A 21,204-nucleotide genomic window follows, 5' to 3' on the forward strand; every position below is an offset into this window, starting at 1 on the left:
AGCAATTTTTTTTAAAAAAAACAAATGAATAAATATTTTTTTGAGTGGGTATGGTAAGTCAATAATAATAATTGTAGTGTTTAAAAGTCCTTGTAATGTGATTATTGATTTTTAGTGTTTTTTTAAAAAAAAATAATAATAATTACGCGCACCGTACGCGTACGGTAAAAAAAAAAAAAAAGTTTTTAAAAACATCTATAAAAAAAAGATGAAAGATAAGGTTGGCTCTTAAAAGAGCCGTTGTGATCATGCAGGGAGAGAGGAAAGAAAGAATGGGAAAATTAGTCTCTGTGACAAGTGTGCTGATCTATTTTGAGGTCCACTAGGGAAACACTGGTCTCCCTATGACAAATTAGATCATGACAAGAGGCACATCGAATATCAACCCTCAGAAATCGAGGGTTAATTTCCAGAGGGCCAGCAAAAGGAGATGCTCCCCCCACAGATGAAGGGCTCACCTGACCTGCAGAAGAAGGAGTCAGCCCTGCAGATGATGGTCCAGGCTGAGCTGCTGTGGATGTGCTTGGTTGACTTTCTGAAGGGTTACCTCCAAAAAGTCGAGCATGTGTCCTTCTGTGTACATCCCTGAGGTGCCTCATCATGGTATGATTCCCAAAGGAATACTTCCTGTCAGGATTACCTCTTGAAAGTACACGCTTACACAGCTTACAAGTTACTAAGGGTGCATTTACCTTTTGCTGGCCTTCAGGAAAAGTAAAATAATCCCATACATAAGAGGTCTTTTGTTTCCTCGCTCTCTGCCTCAAGGTAGTGCTGCTAGTGCTAGCCTCACTCTCAGAAGAGCTCTGCTGGTCTGCCATCGTATCACAAAGACAACCCAGCTCCTTCTCCTAAGGGATCACAAGCAGAAATGAGGGGAATGGGTGTGGTGTAGGAGAGTTCTAGAACTGAAAGTAGTTTCAACCAATCAAAAGTTGTGTTTCATGATCACATGACCTACCGTACGCTTACGGTACGCTTACGGTACGCTTACGGCAAAAGTGGGCATGCGCGTAAAAAAGACACGCGCTTGCGCGCATGCGCATAACAGTCACTACCCGACACTTCCGCGTAACGTGCGCGTGTAGCGTACACGCGTACGCGTCCCACGCGGAGTACGCGCGGCTACGCAAATTGCGTAACTATACGCAAACAGCGTAGATAAATTACGGGCGTTGCGTAAACCGTAAGCTTACGGTACGCGTACTAAAAAAACAAAAAGAGAAAAAATGTATTGCTAATAAATTTTACCTGTTTATTTTATAAAATATTTTTAAAAAAACATATTATAGAATTTTAAAAATTTAACCACAGTCTTAAAAAAAGGATAGAAAATTTTAAAAAAAAATATGTAAAAAAAATAGAAAAAAATAAAATTAGCATTTAAAAAACCTTGCAAATTCACTGAAAAAACCATAGGTTTCACACACGTTATAGTTAGGAATTTGCATTTGAAAAACCTTGCTAATTCAATGAAAAAACCATAGGTTTCACGCACGTTATAGTTAGGAATTAGCATTTAAAAAACCTTAGAAATTCAATGAAAAAACCAAAGGTTTCACACACGTTATAGTTAGCTGGACATTTTACTCGTAAAAAACCATTGAAATTCCCCCGTTATAGTTAGTTAAGCTAACTATAACTCGCGCGCCCGCAATGCACTGCTGATGACGTCACATATTACATCACTCATGACATGGTCAGTGACATCACTCATGACATCACTGATGACATCTCAAATGACATCACTGATGACATCACTAATGACATCACTAATGACATCATCCTTGTGATAGAGTGGCAGACCTCCTCTCACCCTAATATAACCTTTGATACACACATTCATAAATAGAGACTAAACTTTTCAAAACAATGGACATACCAATACCAGTTACAACAACCTCTTCAGTAATTCTAAGATCCACATACACATCCACTCATTCACCAACAGTCCTATACAGTCACTCATACATGTACTCACTCATCATATGTACTCATACACCTATACATCCTGTTACACAATGCCACTCATCCGTAGAGTTACTCACACACATAGTCACTCATGCTAATAAAGAATCAAACATCCATTTACTTGCATATACAGTTATACACACACCACCACACTTACTTCTACAAAAACTTACACATACTTAGTCTTTTAAACAATCACTTATAGAAACACATACTTATTCCTACAGGAACTCTTTCAATCTCTCACTCTCACATATACTCACTTATATACACCAATAGTCACATATACTAGTTTAAAACATATGTAGTTACTCATAAAAACACTGTAGAGACAGTCATTCACTCACTAACACACCCATACACACACTCATCCACCCATAGAGTCCTGCACACATACTATCTTCAACACATACAAACAGTGAGTCACTCATTCATGCACCTATGCACTACGTAATACCCCCCATCGAACCATACAGACATCAGACACTTATACTGGTACCCAAAAAACCAACTAATAACCTATATAAACACTCATGTAGCTGCTCACCAACCCATGCAGCCACTTATACACAAAGTGAAAGACTGATACAGATATATACATATTTAAACATTACTCACTAAGCCATGTATTCACTATGATACACCTAATCAGTCAGTTACACAATCAATTTTTCAAAAACAAATCATCCATTTAGACACTTATATACCCATTTATTCTTCCATCGACCTGGAGATATACATATATAAAACATATTTAATTTTCAGAAAAACACATTCACGGGATGATGTAATTAGTGATGTCATCAGTGATGTCATTTGAGATGTCATCAGTGATGTCATGAGTGATGTCACTGACCATGTCATGAGTGATGTAATATGTGACGTCATCAGCAGTGCATTGCGGGCGCGCGAGTTATAGTTAGCTTAACTAACTATAACGGGGGAATTTCAATGGTTTTTTACGAGTAAAATGTCCAGCTAACTATAACGTGTGTGAAACCTTTGGTTTTTTCATTGAATTTCTAAGGTTTTTTAAATGCTAATTCCTAACTATAACGTGTGTGAAACCTATGGTTTTTTCATTGAATTAGCAAGGTTTTTCAAATGCAAATTCCTAACTATAACGTGTGTGAAACCTTTGGTTTTTTCATTGAATATATATATATATATATATATATATATATATATATATATATATATATATATATTACCTACTGGCGGTCGCCAGTAGGTAGTTATAGTTAGGACCCTGTTTCCATAGGAAATCCGCAACATTCTATTTGGAATAACTTTGGCGCCGGTCGACGAATCCTCGCGAAATTTTCAAAATAGGTTGGGCGCTCCGCTCCTACACTGAAAGTCTCGGGGGGATTCGTCAAGCGGGGGCTGAGAAAAAAGGGGGGTCCCAAAACGCGTTTTTCCCATGCATTTTTCCATAGGACCTTTAGACACAGCTACAGCCCGAACGGCTGAACAGAGTTACTTGAAATTTGGCAGAGAGGTAGTCCTCAGGTCAAGGAAGTGCCTTTTGTAGGTCTGGTGTAAATCTGTTCAGTAGTTCCTGAGAAAATAGCATTTAAATCAATATATATATCTGAGCCAGCTTACGGTGCGCTTACCGTGCGCTTACGGTAAGCTTACCGTACGCGTACGGTGCCGTGCGCGAGCACGATTCTGATTGGCTGTTAGATCTTAGTAAACATTCGAATCGTTCGAAACCAGGAAGCGGCGGCCGCCATTTTCTCTCTCGCACTCTGAGGGGGGAGGAAAAACAAATGGAAAAAACATGTAAAGGGACTGTTTAGACAGCTCCTAACCACCTAGCCTTGATGAATGTGTCCCCAAAGAACCCCCAAGGCCAAAAAGTCATTTTTAATTTTTTTTAAAAAATCGCCGATTACGCTTACCGTACGCGTACGTTAAAAATTATTTAAAAAAAAAAAAAATTATCCACACTCTCCCCACCCCGTGTGCAAATGTTGCCCGTAAGGCACCATTTGTGCATGGCATATTATTAGTAAGAAAATGTAAAAACTTACCCTACACAACGAAGCGCATAATATGTCCTCCATGTGCGCACGGTGCGCGAAGCGCATCGTGCGTACATGGCCCATCCAGCGTAACGTGGGCACGCGGTGCACTAACTGCGTAAAGGGGGCGCGCGGTGCGCGAAGCGCACCGCGTGCTCACTGTGCGCGCACGGTGTGCGAAGCGCACCGTGCGCGCACGGAACAAACTGCGTTAAGTGGGCGCGCACGCCACGAATGGCGTAAAGTAACTTAGCATTTTAAAAAACGTACAAATTCACTTAAAAAACCATAGGTTTCACACACGTTATAGTTGGGAATTGGCATTTAAAAAACCTTGCAAATTCAGTGAAAAAACCATAGGTTTCACACATGTTATAGTTAGCTGGACATTTTACTGACACTTATTTGCCCATGTCTTCTTCCATTAAATTGTAGCTATACATATATTACAAATATTTTTTTTTCATAAAGACACATATGTCATCAGCAGAGGATTGCGGTCGCGTGAGTTATAGTTGCCTGCACTAACTATAACGGGGGAATTTCATTGGTTTTTTATCAGTAAAATGTCCAGCTAACTATAACATGTGTGAAACCTATGGTTTTTTCAGTGAATTTGCAAGGTTTTTTAAATGCTAATTCCTAACTATAACGTGTGTGAAACCTATGGTTTTTTCAGTGAATTTGTACGTTTTTTTAAATGCTAAGTTACTTTACGCCATTCGTGGCGTGCGCGCCCAGTTAACGCAGTTCGTTCCGTGCGCGCACGGTGCGCTTCGCGCACCGCACGCCCACTTTACGCAGTTAGTGCCGTGCATGCACGGTGGTCACGCGCTGCGCGCACCGCGTGCCCACGTTACGCGGGATGGGCCATGTACGCACGATGCGCTTCGCGCACCGTGCGCACATGGAGGACATATTATGCGCTTCGTTGTGAAAGGTAATCTTTTATATTTTCATTTGTAAGACATAATCCATGCACAAATGGGGCCCTTCGGGCACCTTTTGCACACGGGGTGGAGATAGTGTGGATAGTTATTTTTTTTTAATTAATTTTTACCGTACGCGTACGGTAAGCGTAATCGGCGAATTTTCGAAAAAAAATAAAATTGAATTTTTGGCCTTGGGGGTTCATTGGGGACACCATCATCAATGCTAGGTGGTTAGGAACTGAATACATTGCCCCTTTAGATGTTTTTTGCCTTTGTTTTTGCTGCCTCACTTGGAGTGCGAGAGAGAAAATGGCGGCCGCCGCTTCCTGGTTTCAACCGATTCGAATGTTTACTTAGATCTAACAGCCAATCAGAATCGCGCTCACGCACGCCACCGTACGCGTACGGTAAGCTTACCGTAAGCGCACGGTAAGCGCACCGTAAGCTGCCACAGATATATATATTGATTTAAATGCTATTTTCTCAGGATCTACTGAACAGATTTACACCAAACCTACAAAAGGCACTTCCTTGACAGGAGGACTACCTCTCTGCCAAATTTCAAGTAACTCTGTTCAGCCGTTTGGGCTGTAGCTGTGTCTAAAGGTCCTATGGAAAAATGCATGGGAAAAACGCGTTTTGGGACCCCCCTTTTTTCTCAGCCCCCGCTTGACGAATCCCCCCGAGACTTTCAGGGTAGGAGCGGAGCATAGCGCCCCACCTATTTTGAAAATTTCGCGAGGATTCGTCGACCGGCGCCAAAGTTATTCCAAATAGAATGTTGCGGATTTCCTATGGAAACAGGGTCCTAACTATAACTATCTACTGGCGACCGCCAGTAGATAATATATATATATATATATTCGCTATGAATTGGAATTGTTCAATGTTTCATCTGCACATGCACTTTATGTTTTATGAGGGTAATGAACGCAATGTACTTTACATTGATGAGGAACAACACATACATATAAAAATAATGTAAACTGTTTTAAAAACTTAAAATGGATAATTGTGTATGTTTAAAAAAAACCAAAAATATATAATTGTAAAATGGCTATTCATTTTGCCATTTCTTGTATATGGAGATGCACAGTCTAGCTGCTTAGGAGCAGTAAAAAGAAAAAAAGGATTGGGCACTTGTGCACTTTAAGAAGACACTCTAGACGGTGGGACTCTATGCTCCAGTAGAAGGCTGTGATGCCTCTGTGGTAGTGAGGTGTACTTTTGTTATAGGAGAAGGATCAACATGGGTGAATTTGTGATTATATATATATATCTATATACATATAGACACATACACACACATCGTTTTGCGCCCTGATATCTTTAATGACATCTTATATCATTGCACATTTTGCACTTTTCATTGGCAGCTACAACTTGAGCATTAGCACTTTGAGTATTGCTTACATTGTTCAGCTACCTCTCGCATCAGCCCCACCACCTGTATGTGTTTTTATCTCCATTTATTCTGGGGTTTTTATATGTATCACTATTTGCACTTAGTCTGGCATATGTTATTAGGGAGCATTGTTGCATTTACTTACTTATTTATTAGCAGCCATTTTAGAACTAATTACTCATTTATTTACAAATGCCTTCCTAGCAGGTTATTATTGGTACTTGTTTTTTACTATTGTCCCATCTTGTATATATTTATATATTCAGTCGTGAACCAACATTGGCAATATTAGGCACTAGCCATCACTTTAGCTATTGTTGGTACACTTAACATTACTCTGGCAACAACCTTACCGTTATAAACCGCTCTATAGGAATCTTGAGAAGGCATTCTTTGGAGATATTTTCATCCATTAGACGAAGCATTGTTGTATCACAAATTTTACCAACCTTCTCTGGCTGCTTTAAAATATTGTTTATCATTGAAGGTGGAAATAAGTCTCGCCTTTGATTTCTTAAAACATGCCCCCTTGTCGATGTGTGCTTTTTCTAGGTCTATTTCACACTATCACCAATCTTTCTACTGATTGGATGCACATAATTTAAAAGTGGTGGTCCGGCATCAGCGCGTCATGTGAACAAGATCGCGAAGGTGATCGAAACACGTCTGAGGTGGACACTTGTCTGGACCATTATGGCACTTTGAACCCATCTTTTTGCAATTACTGGGAAACTACTTGCTGTGGTCTGTACCTGCTTTGCATTCCCTCCTTGGAACTGGAGGGTCAGGACTTTGTGTATATATGTATATATATATTCACTGAAAAAACCATAGGTTTCAGGGGTGTTATAGTTAGCTGGACTTTTCACTTGTACAAAACCATTGAAATTCCCCCGTTATAGTTAGTTCAGTTAACTATAACTCGCGCGCCCGCAATGCACTGCTGATGACGTCACATATTACATCACTCATGACATGGTCAGTGACATCACTCATGACATCACTGATGACATCTCAAATGACATCACTGATGACATCACTGATGACATCATCCAGTGAATGTGTGTTTTTCTGAAAATTAAATATGTTTTATATATGTATATCTCAAGGTCGATGGAAGAATAAATGGGTATATAAGTGTCTAAATGGATGATTTGTTTTTGAAAAATGGATTGTGTAACTGACTGATTAAGTGTATCATAGTGAATACATGGCTTAGTGAGTAATGTTTAAATATGTAAATATCTGTATCAGTCTCTCACTTTGTGTATAAGTGGCTGCATGGGTTGGTGAGTAGCTACATGGGTGTCTATATAGGTTATTAGTTGTTTTTTTGAGTATCAGTCTGAGTGTCTGCATGGTTCGGTGGGGGGTATTACGTAGTGCATAGGTGCATGAATGAGTGACTCACTGTTTGTATGTGTTGAACACAGCATGTGTGCAGGACTGTATGGGTGGATGAGTGTGTGTATGGGTGTGTTAGTGAGTGAATGACTGTCTCAATAGTGTCTTTATGAGTAACTACATATGTTTTAAACTAGTATATGTGACTATTGGTGTATATATGTGAGTATATGTGAGAGTGAGAGATTGAAAGAGTTCCTGTATGAATAAGTATGTGTTTCTATAAGTGATTGTTTAAAAGACTAAGTATGTGTAAGTTTCCGTAGAAGTAAGTGTGGTGGTGTGTGTACAACTGTATATGCAAGTAAATGTATGTTTGATTCTTTATTAGCATGAGTGACTATGTGTGTGAGTAACTCTATGGATGAGTGGCATTGTGTAACAGGATGTATAGGTGTATGAGTACATATGATGAGTGAGTACATGTATGAGTGACTGTATAGGACTGTTGGTGAATGAGTGGATGTGTATGTGGATCTTAGAATTACTGAAGAGGTTGTTGTAACTGGTATTGGTATGTCCATTGTTTTGAAAATTTTAGTCTCTATTTTTGAATGTGTGTATCAAAGGTTATATTAGGGTGAGAGGAGGTCTGCCACTCTATCACAAGGATGATGTCATCAGTGATGTCATCAGTGATGTCATTTGAGATGTCATCAGTGATGTCATGAGTGATGTCACTGACCATGTCATGAGTGATGTAATATGTGACGTCATCAGCAGTGCATTGCGGGCGCGCGAGTTATAGTTAGCTGAACTAACTATAACGGGGGAATTTCAATGGTTTTGTACAAGTGAAAAGTCCAGCTAACTATAACACCCCTGAAACCTATGGTTTTTTCAGTGAATTTCTGAGGTTTTTTAAATGCTAATTCCTAACTATAACGTGCCTGAAACCTATGGTTTTTTCTGTGAATTTCAAAGGTTTTTTAAATGCTAATTTCTAACTATGCCTACAGAGATAGGACATGTGAAGAAAGAAGAAAAAATGCACAGAAAGAAACAAAAGAAGTGCAGAAAGAAGCAACAGAAGTCCTCAAATACGAAGATAAGTGCAGGAAGAAGGATAACGTGCAGAAAGAACAAAAGAAGAGCAGAAAAAAGCCTTGTTGCAAAATCATCCTGTACCCTCAACTTTTTCAGACGGATACTGGTGGTAACTGAGTCTGACTAACCAGTCCTAGAGCCAGTACTATGTTAAAAGACACTTAGAATACAGTGAAAACACCTACATACACTAGGGAACATTATGCGTTGGGGTCCCCCTGTGATTAGCATGACCTCCTCTGTAAGCCCCTAGTATATAATAGGGCATGGGGATTAAAACTACCTCTTAAAACAGGCCACAGGGCGTTTTTGTACACGTTAACTCAGGCCCCGTCCCCTCCCTTCACCACTGTGTAAACACGCCCTGTGTCCAATTTTAGTTGGGAGATTAAGTTCATTTGAATCCTGAGGGTCCCTAGGGTCCAACTAGCCCACTAGGTACCTCCAGTAAGTGCCACAGAGCTGCGTTGCAGAGAGGTGTAAAAAGTGGCACGGCCTGGACCACCTCTCTGCAATGCAGCTCAGTGGCGCTTACTGGAAGCACTTGGTGGGCTAGTTAGCCCCCAGGGGCCCTCAGTATTGAAGGGAAATTATATCCCCAATTTAAAACGTGCCATAGTGCGTGTTTGCACACGTCACCTCAGGCCCCGTCCCCTCCCTTCACCACTGTGTAAACGCGCCCTGTGGCTGTTCTAAGTTGAGAGATTAAGTCCCCTTGAATCCTAAGGGTCCCTAGGGTCAAACTAGACCACTAGGTACCTCCAGTAAGCGCCACAGAGCTGCGTTGCAGAGAGGTGTAAATAGGGGCTTGGCCTCAGAACACCTGTCTGCAGCGCAGCTCCCTGGCGCATACTGGAGATGCCGATTGGGGGCGCGTTTGCAGAGTGCTGCACGGAGGGGGTATGGCCTCCGGCACAACGCCAGTCTTTTATTTATTTTAATTTTTTAAGAAGGGGGCTGTGTGGTTCCCCTTCTTATTCTAATTTATAGGCCCTGATGACCCCATCCCCCAGGGCCTGTCTCCTAATTATATTTTTTTGACCCCAATCCCCAGGGCCGGCCACTGTTTTTTATTATTTTAAAAAAATATATATTTATAGACACACCTAGGACATGCTGGACAAACCGTACGTACCTATCACCATGACGATTTGCGTGATATTCATTAAAAGGCGACTATGCATGCAATGAATCCACGTGGAATGTATTTACACCACTAGTAAAGCTCTGACATGTCTGATGCCCTACCGTGCCTAATGCCGGTAGACACCCTTGTCGTTTATTTATACAAACATGGGTAGCTATTGACGGGCACATTTAATACACATGCACACCAAGCCATTCAAAGAGGATTCGACAAAAATTCGACCAAAACTATGTAAGAAACCCCCCTCACGGTTAATAAAACACACATCCACTGCCGGATGTGTAATACTTTTTATTTTACTCTCTGGAAAGGGGATGAACATCACTTGAGAGTCACAGCGCGCTCCTGACAGAGCCCAATGCTGTGTTACACCCACCATTGCCTGCCGAGTGCCACACACCTCTGTGTTGTATTCCACTAGCTAGTGCATATGCTATGACACTCTCTAGCCCATGTGCACTGTAACACCACCCCGTGAATATGTCATGCCACACTTGTCTTCGCACGGGTTATATTGCCCCATCTAACGTGCCTTCCTCGATGCCTATGTTATAACGCACAGTGCTATGTCATACATATTACAATCTGGGATACATATCTTTGTCACAGTGCATATGCAACGTTACACTCCCCAGCACATATTTTATATTACAACTTTAGAGACTAGTTAGGTTACACAACACTGCCCTGTGCATATTACACTCCAAGGCGCATATTGCATAGCACGCGCTAGTGCCTGTGCTATCTCGCGCTCTCCAATGAATCTGTCATTGCGCACAATGTATTGCATATTATATTTCACGCCCGGTTCATCTTATATCACACTTTTTGGTGCATAGTTTATACCATACACTATATCTAGTTTTCATTTTCAATCGTGCTCTCAGGACTATGTTCTATATAACACTGTGTTCACTTACCCTTTTCACGGGCATTACATTTTGCGATAGGGGGTGGAGGGTCAGGGGGTGTTTCTGCCAAGTGAGCCCGGAGTCACAGTCACAAACGTCCTCTTCTTCCTGAATAAAAGTGAGATTATGCTGCATACTTGTTCATATTTTAAGTAGTTCGCACAGACACAATGTTTTCAAACCAATAAAGTTCCTAATACCCGCCTTCTCTGAACAGTTAGCTTGCTGCCCCATCCCCCTCCTCCTTATCCTCTGTTGTGTGAATCCATGAACTAGCCTCCTCCCTCCTGCCATGCATGGTCTAATGTGCTGCCACTGCCCTCAATTTAGTATGATGTACCAGTCCACTCCTCCTGCCCTCCATTGCCCAATTCTATGCCCCATCATTGACCTCCTGCTTAAACTCTGTGCTTAGCTTGCTGCCCCTATTCTCCTTCCCCCTGCCCTCCGATGTCTTTGTGCATGCCCCTGCTCCATCCTTTTTGCCCACCATGTTCCATGGACCTGCCACTCCTATCTACTCTGAGTGTTCTGTTGAGCTGCCACTCCCCTCCCACCTGCCTAGCATTGTCAGATGACTGTAACCTGTCCCTGCCACCTCCACCCTGCCTGTCCACATGCCATGCCCCTATCCTCTTCCTCCTGTCCTACATGGTCCATTGCACTGCCACACCCTTCTGCCCTCCCTTGTCTGTTGTGCTGCAACTGCTCCTCCTGCCTGCCCCGTGTGGTCTGTTGTGAGGTCCCTTCCCCTGAACTTTCTTGTCTGTGCACAGGTCCTGACCCTCCCTTCTATCCTCCATCGTCCTTTGTGCATGCCCCTGCACCCTCCTTCTTGCCCATCATAGCCATTGTGCTGCCACTAACCCTCCCACTTGCCATGCATGGTCTTCTGTGCTGCCATGGCCCCTCCCACCTTCCCTGTGTGGTCAGTTAGCTGCCCCTGACCCCCTCCCACCTTCCCTCCATGGTCTGTGTGAATGCCATCACAGTCTCACTGTTGCTCTTCATGGTGTGTCTTGCTTCTAGTGCCCATCCTGCCTGACCTCCATGGCTATCTTGCTGCTCCTGCCCTGCCCCCTTGCCCCCTTGCCCCCAGCCCTCTGTTTACATGTGCAGACCCCTACTCCCTCCCTCCTGGCTTGTCTGTTCCATTGTAATGCCCCTGATCCGTCCCTCCTGCCCTTTATGTTCTGTTATGCTGCAGCTTTCTCTCCTGTCTGTCCATTATGGTCAGCTAGCTACCATTGCCTCTTGCCCCTCTGTTCTCTGTTGTCCATGTGCATGGTCCTGTCCCCTCCCTCTTGCTTTCTATGGATTGTTGTGCTGCACTCCCGTCCTGCATGCCCTGTGTGGTGTATTGTGCTGCTGCAAACCCTGATGCCCGCCCTGCAGGATCAGTTTGGTGCACCTCTCCATGTCCCTCCTGTCCTCTGTTATCCAAGTCCATGTCCCTATCCCATTTCCTTCCATGATCCAATGTACCATACTTGCAAACATTTTGAACTTGGTAAGAGGGAGATTTTGAAAAAAAACTGGGGTATTGATTTTCCCCTTTGAGTTACATTGAAAAAGAGGATATTGTAGACAGGAGACAGTCAAATAAAGCCCATTTGAGCTTAAAAACATTGGACGTTTCCTGGCTGAATCGGGTCTGTTGGCATGTATGGTTGTACTACCATTGCCTCTTCCTTCTGCCCACAATGGTCTATTACATTGCCACAGCCTTGAAGGAGGGTAGATTTTGTATCACAGGGGGCCCCTGGCCCGTTCTGTCCACACCTGAAGTATGAGACCCTTGTCCTTGCCCTGCCAGCCGCATTTGTAGGCCGTATTAAATTGACCAGCGGGTCCTGTGTTGCTATATAATTATCCTGAGACATCCTTACCACTCAGCCAGCATAAAACCCCTGTGTAGGCCCTTTTGTTCAATATGTAGGCCTCTTTGTTAAATTGACCATAGCTCTGCAATTTTAGTGTATAGCAGTCTGAAGGCAGGTCTGCGAGGCCTTCTGCTCCAAACTAGTAGCCCCCACCCTACCCGAGTGCTCCGTGCTCGGTATCAAAGTTCAACATCCCCCTGAAGCTGTCGATATACAGTAGGCTGCATCCTGGACTGGTACTTGCTTCCTGGGCAGGTTTCCCGCTTTTAAGGAAGTGGCAACCGCAGAGCGTCAAGTTAGGAGAACTGAGAAGATTTTATACATGAATATATTGAATTCCCGTACAATACCCATTATTTTCTGCTTGCTCTATGGAACTTACGATAAGCGATTGGCCTGAGAGACTGACCTTTTCACCCAGTCCATTGTCAGCATTAAGTGGGTAAATGACGAAATGTCTGGTAAAATCTGCAGACGAAGCTTTTGGGTAGCATACGTAGGTAGATGTAGCGTGCAAAGGAGCCCACAAAATGATATAAAAAGGGAGCACCCACAGATATCGAGGGACTACCTCGCCGTCTGTATGTAGGTTAACAGGCTGTGCAGGTTTTCCCCAAGAGCTGGGAGCTCTTGTCTTCCTCTGCTTAAAATGTCTTGCTCTGCTTTGCTTGAAGTATCTTATTCTATTTTACCTATATGAAATGTCATGTTATGTTTAACCATTGTTCTCTTTACTTTTGCATTTAAAAGATTTTGTATTGTAATTGCAGGAATGCTTGCTCTAAGAGTAAACGTGAGTGTTCCTAGGTAACATTTTCCTTGGTGTAACTTGTTTCTCATGATGCATTTATAGATGTGTTTTCTCTCTCTCTCTGTCAGTACATTAATTGAGATACAGAGAATATCATGACAGCTGTATGATTATCTGGATTCTGTATTTTGTACTTTATGTCTCTATTCTGCGTTTCTTTGAAGTTGCATCTTCTCATTAAACTGCCATTGTATTCTGCCTCCAATTCCATGTCTCATATGTCTGTTTTCTTCATTTTTGGAGCAAGCGTTCCTAGGCACCCCGGCTCAAATTAAGGTGCCCCTTTTGTCCCTGACTCACTCTCCTGCTCAGTTCTGTGGTGGCTCCCGGGGCTCTGGGGACCGCCCCTAGCTTCCTTGACCCGTAATAGATCTTCCCTCCAACAGCCTCTCTTGCAAGTCCTGTATTGTTGGTTTGTTGCCCCTGCCCCCCTTTCCACTGCCCTCCATAGTCTGTTGTGCTTCCACGGCCCTTCCTGCCTGCTCAGTGTGGTTAAATTGTTGCCTTTGCACCCTCCTACCTGCCTTCAATTTTCAGAGTCCGTGCCCCTGGCCACTGCCTCTCAACAGTATCCTAATGAACAACTGGATTGCTAACATTCTATATTTATTACAAAAGTGTGGAACGCCTGACATCATCTTGATGTAATCAAAACTGTAATACCTAGAGCATTTCCTTTAGAAATTACATATATGAGAAGGTCTTATTGGCATCAAAATTATGGTTAGTGCACTAAAAGACTAAAATAAGGACATATTTTCTGAGTTTTCAAATAGCGACAAAGCACTTTTAAATTATTTGTTATCTTTATGTTTTTTTATCCAGTTGACCACTTGATTAAATGTTGCACTTAGGGGAGAGGATGTGGTGTTACTTCCAGAACTGCAGACTTTGCAACTGGGGAACCAGGTTGATGTTTCTGCTTCAGCTCGACATTCTGTGATTCTGGTCAAATCACTTAGTTTCCCCATGTCTACAACCAAAATTAATTTGTTTTTGTGTGATGTAACCAATGCTCATGTAAAGCACTCCAATACCTGACAAGTCTGCACTATATAACACTGCAAAAACACAAAATAATAAGTGTTATGCACACTTCTGTCATTGGGCTATATTTGGGCTACATCTGGGTGATTTTGGGCTACATTTGGGCTCTTTTGTCTCCGGTGGCCATCTTGGGAGATTTATTTGTTATGAAGTTTCCTAATTTCCTCATGTACTGCAGTCTCCTCAGTAGGAAATGCTTTCAGTTTTTTACTTTGATTCCATCATGAAGGTATTCAGATATGTCACACATTTGCCATACATTCTGAATGTTAGCACTCTAGTTGTTCATTAGATCACTGTAGTAAAACTACTGTTCACCATGGAAGACTGCTCCTGGTATTAAATGTGCATGTTTCAGTCTGCATGTCAGAATTTTTTAATGAAATAGAAGAGGATTTGAGAAGTCACTCAAAATGTGCCCTCATTTTCTTTCTTCAGCATTAATCATAATTTCTATGGCAAAATGAACCCCCTCATTGTGTTCCTTTTTAAATTAAATGTTTTAAGTGTTACCAGTTTATTCCAATCAAGATGGCTTCAGGTGTGCCATACTTTTGTCATAATGAAGACAGTAAGCGCTCTAGTTGTTTTTAAAAACATTCTGGGACATTCTGTCATTGGGCTATACTTGGGCTACATCTGGGTGATATTTGGGCTACATTTGGTCTCTTTTGTCTCTGGTGGCCATCTTGGGAGACTTCTTTGTTATGAAGTTTCCTAATTTCCTCATTTACTGCAGTCTCCTCAGTAGGAAATACTTTCAGTTTTTTACTTTGATTCCATCAAGAAGGCATTCAGATGTGTCACACATTTGCCATAAATTCAGAATGTTAGCACTCTTTTTGCTCATTAGATCACTGTAGTAAAGCTACTGCTCACCAGGGAAAACTGCTGCTGGTATTGAAAATGCATGTTTCAGTCTGCATGTCAGAATTTTTTAATGAAATAGAAGAGGATTTGAGAAGTCACTCAAAATGTGCCCTAATTTTTCTTTCTGCAGCACTAATCATACTTTTTATGGAAAAATGAACCCCCTCATTTTGTTCCTTTTTAAATTAAATGTTTTAAGAGTTACCACTTTAATCCAAGCAAGATGGCTTCAGGTGTGCCATACGTTTATCATAAGTAGGGCTGTTAGCGCTCTAGTAGTTCTTTGGAACACTCTGGGAAGCTGCAGTAGAACACAAAGGAATCAACTGACAGTCTCTGCCCTTGTTGGATGTACATGTTTTACTGAGAATGTCAGACTTCATTCTCACATGACTGAGAAAGATAATGTGAATTTACAGAAAATAAGCTCTCAGTTTAGCTTATAGATCACCTTCCAAACCTCTGTGGTAAAAGCATGAGTAAATATTTTTCTCTCAATCATGATATCCCAGCAGAAGGCTTTTTCACATGGTGAAATCACCTTAGAACATACCACAATTCCTAAAATGAGTATGGTACCATCAACAAATGATTTATAATGTAACTAAAGTCTTAAAACCTTCTATTAACTGCAATGCTTTTTAATGAGGTGCTATCATGTATATTGGTCCCAAGATGGCTGCCAACACTTCTTGGATGAAGTGCTGACAGCCAATCAGATCTCAGGACGAGATGTGTGGTTAGGCTCCGCCCACATATATATATGCTTTTAAATGCTAGTTTCTCAGGAAATACTGAACAGATTTACACCAGACCTGCAAAAGGCACTTCCTTGACCTTATGGCTACCTCTCTGCCAAATTTCAAGGAATTCTGTTCAGCCGTTCGGGCTGTAGCTGTGTCTAAAGGTCCTATGGAAAAATGCATGGGAAAAACGCGTTTTGGGACCCCCCTTTTATCTCAGCCCCCGCTTGACGAATCACCCCGAGACTTTTAGGGTAGGAGCGGAGCGCAGCGCCCCACCTATTTTGAAAATTTTGCGAGGATTCGTCGACCGGCGCCAAAGTTATTCAAAATAGAATGTTGCGGTTTTCCTATGGAAACAGGGTCCTAACTATAACTACCTACTGGCGACCGCCAGTAGGTAATATATATATATATATATATATATATATATATATATATATATATATATATATATATATATATATGTATGTTTTCACTGAAAACCACTGTTAAATGGAATTTATGGTTAGCTTTGGTTTTAGGCGCTAAGCACTTAACACAGTTAAATGACATGTATGGTTAGGAATTAAAACCCAAAAATGCTGATATTTGATATTATTATTAGTTCTGCAATCCATAACATGCACACCAGGCATGCAAATGGTAACTCGCGCTCCAAATGCTATGTTCATAACCTCACCTTGATGTGACAGATGCAATTACAAAACTTGCAAATAATCTTATGGAAGAGATTACATATTATATTATTCTTAACACTATGAAAGAGATGACTATGAATGCAGTATTATTTATTGGGTTGAGTATGTGTGGTTATTTAATTATTTTGTGATTTTAGGAGTCGTTACTTATTGGTATAAATATTGTGATGGCATAAGCATTGCTTTTGGTGTGCTAGTTAAGCCAGTCCCAGTGCCCATTTTTTGAGTTCACCAAACCACACAGGTTTGTCAGACCTTGTTGGATCTCTTGCTAGTCTGTGGGTGGAGTATATGGACCACAAACTCTGCAGGTTGTCCAAAAGTGTGAGATCACCAGCTCTGACCTAATATTAGCAGACCATAGAGGGGGCCCAATATGGCTACAGGAACCCTTTCCAAAGATCACAGACCCTAGGGCAGGGTTTGTGGACCACTGGAGCCACTCTAGGATTCACATAGCCTCATTCAAGACCTCAAACCCTGCAAAACAAGTTGTTTCTATTTTGACCTAAACAGGATAGAACCCCTCACCATCTAGCACATGCACTGTGTTAACTACCAACTGAATAGTGACTTTCTCAGTGCACACCCATCAAGATAACAGAACTGATAGGGTGTGTTTAAAATTGCCTCAGCCCTAGATATAATGACCAATAAAAAATCAATATCCGGCATATTGAAAAACTGGCCAAACAAAGGACTAGTCTAAATGAAGGTGATGGTCATGGACCAAGTAGCCAAAAACAAGTTCAGTTTCTAAGTGCAAATTTAATACTGAATCAGGAAAAACCTCTGTGTTTATGATTGTTGGTCATGAGTGGAATCCAGGAATAAGAAGGAAGAGATTTAGGTGATGTTTAGTAACTGAAAGAGCTAACATGTTGGACACAGTGTGACTGATTGGAAACTAATGATGTGTAGGTGTTGCTTGTAATCTTGATCTACTCTTTCAGAACCATCACAACAAGTTTCCCAGAAAAAGACACCTCCGGCAGAGAACACCACCTGTCAATTAGGGTTCTCCTAAGTTGATGCTACAGAATTCACATAAATAATGGAGTTAGCACAAATTGATCCCAACTCTTAATGGGCACTAATGGAAAAATGGACGCAATTACAGTTTGTGTCCAATGTATCATTCACTCATAGCTCTTAAAGAGCCTTTTTGAGTCTAACATACACCATAAAGTGGTATCTGTGCACTATTTACTTCATGAGAATTGTGCACAAATGCTATTTTTCTAAATGCAGACAGTATTACATTTTCAAATATTTTATCATAAATTTTCCATGTAACACACCATTGAATATATTTGTTGTGTGATTCAACTGCCACTTTATGTTTTAGCACTTGACCATATGATGTTAGACCAGTATCTATTAATAGTACACCAAAATGACTCAATTATTTTATAATGTAAATAAACATGTCACCTGTCAGAACTGTTATAGCCGAGTCATCTCTTCCAGCTTCCTCAAGTGCCTGTATTACTTCTCTTACCACCTGTTACAAAATAAAAAAAGCCTCATCAGCCATAGCAAAAGCCGAAACTCCAAAATGTTTGCGCTTCTAGTTGTCAGTGTTCCATTTTATTACTTTTGTTTGAATAAAACCTTAGAATGTACAGTAATTGTGAAATCGCTCACCAACCGTAATTGTTATTTTTCTATATTTACTTTCATGTTTAATTTTTGAGTGCTTCTTATACTTACCCAGTAACAAAGGCATTACATGGTAAATCCTGTTTCCAGGGAAAAGGCGTAACTGCCCAATGTGTAGACCCAAAGTGTAGACCTACACCTATGCATTGATTAGATTTTATTACATTTTCACCATTCTCAAAATTCCCTGGTGTAGCCTATGGAAGTTTAAGATTTTAATAGATTGCCAAGTATAGGTAATTTTCTCTTAAATCTAGTTCTATGGATTGTCTGCAATTTGCAAGAGAATATGAATTTACACAATGTTTCACGTCTGTTTTTAAATTCAGATAGCACACTTTTAAACACTTACTACACCTCATTGTAGCAAGGTCATTGCAAATATTAGTGAAAAGGCACAAAGTGGCAGCTTTGTGGATGTTTACCACATTTGCTTTGTTCTCTCCCATGAAACATCCCAGGAATGTATTTTTCCCCACCTCTTATTAAATAGGCCTAATACATCCATAATTGTAACATATTCTTTGCTTCTGTACATCTAAAATCCACATGAAAGTAGCTACAGGCCTTGATTCTGTGACTCATGATCTGGAATTGGAGAGCAGTGACTCCAACATTTGCCCATATGAATTACATTTACATGTGTAAAACAGTTTGTCAATTACACCCTCAGTTTCTAAATTGTTCTCCCTTAGTTGTGCGGTTATTATTAATATCCTATGATGTATCTCATTTTTCGTTTAAATCTCTGATGTTATTCCAAGATTGATGTTACATTATTGGACCATATATAATATTAATTCATTATGGCACATTTGTCTATTTCGATTGTGTTAATTGTGATTTCGAGTGTATTAATTAGGCCTGGGCGGTAAATTTCATTCCGCTCGCAGAATCTGCGATATTTTGACATATTCGCGTTCCGCAGAGAGCGCGAAAATGTCAAAACTTTCGCAATCTGGCGCGAAACGGAAGTATTTTTCTTGTTCGCGCTTCAAAAATGCATTCTCGCGCGTGCGGATGTGACTTACCGGGTCCCTGCTTTCGCCGCCGAGTTTTTCTACCCGTTCGCGTGCGCCACAAGATGTTGGAATGTGGGTAGCCGGTCGCGCTATCCCACGTGAGTTTGCGATCGCGAACACGTCATTCGACCCGAAACAGGAAATAAACATCGCGAGCAAGATGGCCATGCCGATTAGCGACCGCATGGGCAAGTTGGAGATATATTTCCCTGCGAGCACACAAAAACACATCGCGAACGGGCGGGAAAAGCAATCTTCGCATCTTTGCGAAAGTTCCGCGTGCTCGCGGAGATTTTGCGCAATTTCGCGATAATTTGCGAAAGTCAATTTCGCAAATTCCGCCTATCCCTAGTATTAATATTGCACTAAGTTTTAAATATATGCTGTGACGGGGCGTGGCCAAGCCGGCGACCAAGATGGCCACACAGCATTAAAGCTCCAGCGCCCGAATCTCCTAAAGATTACTGCAGTCCCGTTGCCACCATCCTTGTAGATGCCGCACTCCTGCCACCTGCACCGACGGAGAATGCACAGGGGGTGATCCGTTCCCGGCTCCAGACCATTGAGCTGACGCAGGACCTCGCTGGAGTGGGAGGCAGCCCAGCATGCCTTTGATGCCCCGTGATGACAGGAGTAACGGGTGAGCCTGAGGCAAGGGCTGCGGTGCCCTGCTTGGCCTCCCTCCCACTCCACGTACAGCCAACCAACACCACTGCGGCCCATAGACTGCTGCTTTACTGGGGCTGATCGGGGGGACCCGTGCCATAACAACTGGGTGAGTGACGATAGCTGTTGTTGCTGCACTTTGACATACGCGAGCCGGCGTGGATTCTGGTGGAGGCTTGGCCTAGTCTGCAGCCACTCCCCACCCAGCGCCTACCTTTCACTGAAACTCCGAGCCCCCCCAACGTCTTCCGAGTGCCCATCTGTCTACTAATAAACGCTCGATCCCTCTCTAAAAACAAACATCACATCTACGACCTTCTCACAGATGCAAAACGAGACATACTATTCATAACTGAATCATGGTTGGGAGATGAAATGGCTCCAGTCCTGCATGAAGCCGTTCCTCTAGGCTATAAAACGATCACCCAAAATCTTATAGTCAAAACAGGAGGTGGTCTAGCTGTTGTGTTCAGGCAAACATTACATATCATTAAAGTTGACGACATCTCCATAAAGAATTTTGAGGCTCTTCTAACAAATGCAATCCTACACCGTCTTCCTCCTTTAACTTCCTGCTCCTTTACAGTCCTCCTCCTAGCAAGGCGACATTCCCAGATGCACTTCTAGATACAGTTTCAAACCTGATAACATTACACTCCAACCTATGCGTTCCAGGTGACCTCAACATTTGGTTTGACAAACCCAATATGACCCATCCAAAAACAATAATCACTGTACTAGACGCACTGAACCTGCATCAGATTGTCCACAAACCCACATACATCGCTGGACATATGTATCCCAGATGTCATTTTTGCTAATACTGAACTAGTTACCTTTCAAACTATAACTCCAGTCACATGGTCAGACCACCACTTGCTTGCTTTCCAACATAAAACAACACAAAGCGACTCACCTAAAACTACATTACATCCATCCACCTTTCGGTTGT

General features: G+C 41.8%; 1 protein-coding gene across 2 annotated transcripts in view; it reads right to left on the reverse strand.

Annotated features, from left to right (window-relative positions):
* LOC146823002 (enoyl-CoA delta isomerase 2-like) overlaps positions 1-21,204 on the reverse strand; it is a 995,794-nt gene that overhangs the window by 561,185 nt on the left and 413,405 nt on the right. For both annotated transcript variants that reach the window (XM_085607191.1, XM_085607190.1), the window contains one exon: positions 18,337-18,406. In XM_085607191.1, coding sequence (XP_085463317.1) covers positions 18,337-18,406 — 70 coding nt within the window. The remainder of the gene's footprint in view (positions 1-18,336; positions 18,407-21,204) is intronic.

This window comes from Triturus cristatus, chromosome 5_2, assembly GCF_964204655.1.
Source record: "Triturus cristatus chromosome 5_2, aTriCri1.1, whole genome shotgun sequence".
Classification (NCBI taxonomy): domain Eukaryota; kingdom Metazoa; phylum Chordata; class Amphibia; order Caudata; family Salamandridae; genus Triturus; species Triturus cristatus.